Source organism: Guyanagaster necrorhizus (genome assembly GCF_019112545.1).
Source record: "Guyanagaster necrorhizus MCA 3950 unplaced genomic scaffold BT62scaffold_6, whole genome shotgun sequence".
Classification (NCBI taxonomy): Eukaryota; Fungi; Basidiomycota; class Agaricomycetes; order Agaricales; family Physalacriaceae; genus Guyanagaster; species Guyanagaster necrorhizus.
Genome location: NW_025064885.1, coordinates 1,453,544 through 1,459,743, shown reverse-complemented (window position 1 = coordinate 1,459,743; position 6,200 = coordinate 1,453,544). Strand labels below are relative to the sequence as shown.

At 36.7% G+C, this 6,200-nt stretch overlaps 1 protein-coding gene across 1 annotated transcript; it reads left to right on the top strand.

Moving 5' to 3' along the window:
- Positions 1 to 3,108: 3,108 nt before the first annotated feature.
- BT62DRAFT_888190 (uncharacterized protein) lies at positions 3,109 to 4,267 on the top strand (the record flags this gene model as incomplete). The annotated part of the gene is made up of 2 exons (XM_043182951.1): positions 3,109 to 3,278; positions 4,198 to 4,267. Coding segments are annotated over 2 exons (240 nt in total), but the record flags the coding sequence as incomplete, so codon positions are not given.
- Positions 4,268 to 6,200: the final 1,933 nt, after the last annotated feature.

The following is a 6,200-nucleotide window of genomic DNA, read 5'->3' as shown; positions in this document are numbered from 1 at the left end:
ACTCTCTTAAACAAGAAGTATGTAACAGTGGATAATCAGAAGAAAATTGACATTTTATAGTATTATGCTACTGAACAAGCAATTTACTTGTTTAATAAAGTATATCTTGAGGAACCCATGGACAGCTTACTACTGTACCAGTCAAAGTATGAGATCTGACCAATGCTGAACATGCTCTCCATCTAACTACAATGAGCTGTTTATATAGCACCATCAATCTGATCAGCAACTACTTCTGTTTCACAATGACCATTTTCATATGCCAAATTGGCAACTCTTCTATAATACTTGTAGCCAAAAGGCTGAGAAAGCTGATTATTCACTGGGTAGTCACCTGCCAATGAACTAGAATCTAGTGACCAAGCCAATAAAGATCAGGATGACTCTGAGGCCAAGAAGCTTGGCTTTAAAATCATCAATAGATGAATCAGACAAAAGTGAGAGATGGGTGAAGGAAGCCCAGTTGTCAATGACCACTCTCTGCATTCCCTCTCTGAACTCTCTTGAGAATGGAACAATATACTATTTAGAGAATATTCAAACCTGATGGCTCTCCTCATAGTTGATGCTGCTCTCATCTAGTGCAAGTCAGACCTAGTACAAAAGCTCTGCCCCTTTGAGAGGCTCTCTGATAAACATTGACTGGTTCTTTATAGATTGCAAAATATACTTTTAAATATATGCCACCTATCTTATAGCTGACACCTATTGGATCACCTCTGCTGCATCATACTTTGAGAACAAGATAAAGGACTGGTAGACTATGCAACTGATAGATCTCTACTCTATGACTAGAGGACATCATTGACTGCTATTCTGGTCAAACTTCAAGATGGGTGTATACAATAAATTCACTGATTTCACAGTATAGGATATGCATAAGAACAGGATGAAGGAACTTTGTATGGGCAACAAGATGGCCAGTGAATACTTTGGAGAGCTAGAACACCTCATCAAGCTTACTGGACTCTAGAAAGATCTCTCTGAGACTGGACATCTTGTTGAGGCTCTGAAGATCAGAGTTCTCTCTTCTTACATAAAGATCATGTCTGATATCACTATCAATATATCAAAGAGATATGAAGAATGAAAAGAGAGGATCACAATTATGAATCAGAAATGACAAAAGCAGAAGGTGACAAGCATCTTCCATCAGAATGGTGACAAGAAGATGGGAGGAGGTATTAAAGAGTCCAGACAACAAATACTGCCTAAGACAGGCATGACCTCCTTCAACAAGAAGAAGACTGATACTGGTATAATGTATATAGGACAGGGAAAGCTCATGGACATTAACAGACTAAAGAAGGAGAGCAAGTGCTCCAACTGTAGTGAAAAGAGTCACATGTTAAAGAACTGTCTGAAGAAGAAGTGAATATGTGAGGAGATATGGGCACAGATCACTAAACTACAGAAAGAGATGGATACTATAGAAGGAAATAGCAAGGACACAAAGGTTGAAGAGGTAAAAGATGGGGCTGATAAGTGAGTGATTTTACTTGGTTGGCCAAAGGACTTAACAATGTGTCTCTGAATACTGCTGGTCAGATTTATGATAGCTCTGTAGATACTACTTATTTATATGTACATTCAAATATACCCACTCCTGTTATCTCAAACACATTGAAAAAATCACCTAAAGAAAAAACTCAAATGTCTACAGACTGAACAGAGGGAGAGGTTCTTACTGGATAGCTCAAACCATTTGATACTGAGTGGATTTAGTGCACTATCTGCAATGCCAAATCAAAAGAAGCAAAGACAGTATTTAAAAATTGAGTACATAAAGCATGAACAGAGGAGATGATAAATGAGATGATAAAAGTGATACAAAAAGCTAAAAGAAACCAGGTGCTAGAATGGTTAGATAAACTTAAGAAACCTCAGAGGTACATTTAATGATAGAAGATGACTGACAAGGATCTTATCACTAAGATTCAGATCAAAACTCTGACAAACCATTCCATGTACACTATCTCAGCCCTGGTTGACAGTGGCTATACTGGAAGTTCCATCAATCATGCTTTCATCACTAAGCACACTCTTTCTATCTAAGTCACTGCAGCTCCAATCTCAGTCTATAATGCTGATGGGATCTGAAATCAAGTCAGATTGATAACTGAATTTATGGAACTATGCATGGTGATAGAGAGTCATGCAGAATGAATTAACCTAGCAGTCACCAACCTAGAAACCAAAGAGGTCTTTCTTGGACATGATTGGCTGATACAACATAATCTGCTTATCAACTGGAAGATCAGTCAAATCACTTTCATTCAGTATCACTGTTGCAAGACCCTCTTCATGTTGCCTGATAAAGATGAAGATGATTGGTGAAATAAGGAGATGGAAGAAAGTGAGACTATATTTACTATTAATTTAGAGTCTGCCATTCATCTATAGGCTATACATCACATAAACAACCTGGTAGCAAGAGCAAATGCCAAAAAGAAGGAGAAAATGTTTAAGGAGATAGTGCTTAAATAGATAAGAGACTTCTGTGATCTCTTTGAGAAGAAAAACTTTGATAAACTTCTGGAGCTGAAACTGTGGGACCATATGATTGAACTGGTTCCCAATGCCAATGCTAACCTCAACTGTAAAATCTATCTCTTTGGCTATCATGAATAGCAAGAACTAAACAAGTTCTTAGATGTGAATCTGTCCAGCAGCTATATCCAACCCTCCAAATTACCCATAGTATTTCTGTTCTTCTTCATGAAGAAGAAAGATAGAAAACTGCAATCAGTCTAAGATTACTGCAAGCTCAATAAAATGACTATCAAGAACTGGTACCTCTTACTGCTTATCTCTGAGTTGATGGACAAATTGTGTAGTGCACACTACTACACTAAGTTAGATGCACAGTGGGGATATAATAATATCTGGATCAAGGAAGAAGATGAGTGAAAGGCTGCATTCTGCATCAATCAGAGATTGTTTAAACTAACAGTGATGTTCTTTAGGCTCACCAACTTCTTAGCAGCATTCCAATGGATGATGAATGACATTTTCAAGGATCTCATTGCCATGAGAAAGATCACCATATACTTAGATGATATTCTGATTATGTCTGGTGACTGAGAGAAGCACTGCTGTCTCATCTGACAAGTCCTTATATTGATGAGAAAATACAAACTATTTCTCAAGGCAGAAAAGTGCAAATTCAAGATGCTGAAAACAGAGTACTTGGACATTATCATCAGCAAAGAGAGCATCTGCATAGATCTGATCAAGATTCAGAGCATAATGGAGTGGCTAACTCCTATAAAGAAGGAGTTACAATCACTGCTAGGGCTGATAGGTTTTTAGCATGAAAAAAAAGAGATCTAAAAATGTTGTGACTTTTCTAGATATTTTTGTATGAGTAAAATAGATTTTATAAAATTAGAAGAAAAAGTATCTATTTTTGATTATATTTTGAGGCAAGTAGATAAATATGTTTTTAGAATATTTTCTAGATAGAAAGAGAGACAATAAAAGATATCTATTTCCAGCTATATTATATCCACAAATAGAAATGCAGTTATAGCTTATAAAAGAATAGCTTTTCACAAGCAAATTTAGGTCTGAAAAAAGAAGGATAATAAAATTTGTTGAAAAAGAAATTTTTTTTTGTTATATTCTCTTTATATAAAAACTGGAGGTTTTCAGGTAAGAAAAAGATAATGTAAAAGAAGTCAAATTTCATTGTATCTTATAGACAGTAAAACAAATCATGCACTGAGAGATGAGTCTCTGCATGCATGCTGAGAGAGTCTCTCAGTGTGCAATTTGTTTTACTGTCTGTAAGATACAATGAAATTTGACTTCTTTTACATTATCTTTTTCTTATCTGAAAACCTTCAGTTTTTATATAAAGAGAATATGATAAAAAAGGATTTTTTTTTCAATAAATTTTATTATTCTTTTTTTTTCAGGCCTAAATTTGCTTGTGAAAAGCTATTCTTTTATAAGCTATAACTGCATTTCTATTTGTGGATATAATATAGCTGGAAATAGATATCTTTTATTGTCTCTCTTTCTATCTAGAAAATATTCCAAAAACATATTTATCTACTTGCCTCAAAATATAATCAAAAATAGATACTTTTTCTTCTAATTTTATGAAATCTATTTTACTCATACAAAAATATCTAGAAAAGTCACAACATTTTTAGATCTCTTTTTTTCATGCTAAAAACTTACTAGCCTCAGCAGTGAATCATTTTTGGATTTCACTAACTTCTATCAGCATCTTATTAAAGACTATAGTCAGATCATATAACTCATAATCTAGCTGATCAGAAACACTTAGTGATCATAGAGAGTCATCCAAGATGATGCTTTCTGTTATAATTTTTCATCTTTTCTCTGGAATTAACCCTTATTTATGCTTAGTCAGAGCATCTATACCAGCACTTAAGACCATGGGACTGGATTATTCAGCACAACAAGTCCAGTTGGTCATTGTCTTTCAATGAGATAACACTATCTGACAATATACAATAACACTATTGTAGATAATAGTGATGCTCAAGGACAATGAGCATAATAACCACAGGAGACACAATTAGTAGGAGTATTTATAGCAACATCAGATGATTGTATATAAGTAGGACAGCTCTTGCTGATATAACCCAGCTTTGAGCTAAAGTTTATTTTCATACTATTCCTCTCTTGAGCCAATCCTACAGCCTTGAACCATATTGATCAATATTCATGTCAGTGGACTCTGACACTTTCACTCAAAGTGCAAAGTGACATCAGTTTATCACATGTCTATAATCATGTGCAGCTTGAGTCTAACAATTAGCTTAAAGCTTTCTCTTTCCTTTTCTTATGCATAATAGTGTGAAGGAAACTGAATGTCATTAATCAACCCAGAATCTCCCAACTTTGATGATGAGTTCTTCAAACTCCTCACCTCAGTCATCAGAACACTGTTAGGCTTACTGGTAATCATTCAGCTTTGCCAAGGGAGACAATTTATCACTGCTTAAGCAGTCAGACACTACTAAGAATTTCAGAACATCCACTAAATCTTATGAAATGTCACATCTGACCTCTCTCTCTATGACATCCCAGTCACTCTTCATACCTCCTTTCAGTCTCCAACAGAAACTGTATTTCAAGCTGAGTCTAGAAAAACAGATTTGCAGAGCTCTCTGCAAGAAAGAAGACATATCTACTCCTCTTGATCCCCTCAAACCAACAGCAGAAACAGCAACCCTCACCTCACAGAGTTCAGGAACTCATGGATCCTGCTGCTGGTCTTTAACCATGAGGATGAGGATCTCTCCAATGACTTCTTTGACAATGTGCTCTCCAATAATCCCTCTCTCCCAGCCTAAAGAATTGGAAACATCACTAGAGACTCTCTTGATGCTACTAGAGTGGCTCCAGGATCCCCACCTATTTTATTCCTGGACTCCAGACATGATTCTCTCTATATGATCCCACAGTCCAGCTTACACCTTCAGTCTAAAACCCTATACAGTTTAGATATAAAATCAGAAAGGGAATATATTAGTTAGAGACCAACAGTCTAAGATATCATTAACCAGTATTCCAGAGATTTCACCAAAGAAGAGCTTAGAGCAGTCAGTGAAGAAGTCCTTGAGAACTTTAACTGGGCAGAAAGAGAACAAGCATGAAGATAGGCCCTCCATGATAATGAGCTATACAATGTGCAGTATCATTGATGACAGTGAGAGCTTGAAGCCATAGAGTGGGGCACTACCAGCTCTCATGCCTCCAATATATAAACAGATCACACTCACTCTCCATTCAGAAAGTCTAGCACTACAGAAACTGACCTCTGGGCAGGACTCTACAGTTCTGTTACTCTCAGCAAAGCTACAAAGAGAGATCAGGATCTGTCTTCCCAAAGAAACAATGATCCCCCTCTCTGAACTATTAGTATCACCAGCACTGACACTATTCTCTCTCAGTCTGACTCCATACTTGATGCCTATAGACTCTGAGTCCTTCTCAATGCCCATATCTCCAACTGAGGACTCTGGTGATTCCTGGGAGAGAGAGTCACTTGACTCTTTCTTAATCTCAGATTCTATGCCAACTTCCACATCTATAGCCAAGATCTGGAGGTGGTGTGAGCACATAGAGACACTAGATACCATCCTGACCTTGGAAACACTCTCATCCAGCCTTCTCCTGCAGCCAATATCACTGGACCCAGTAGCCAAGTTAATAATCAG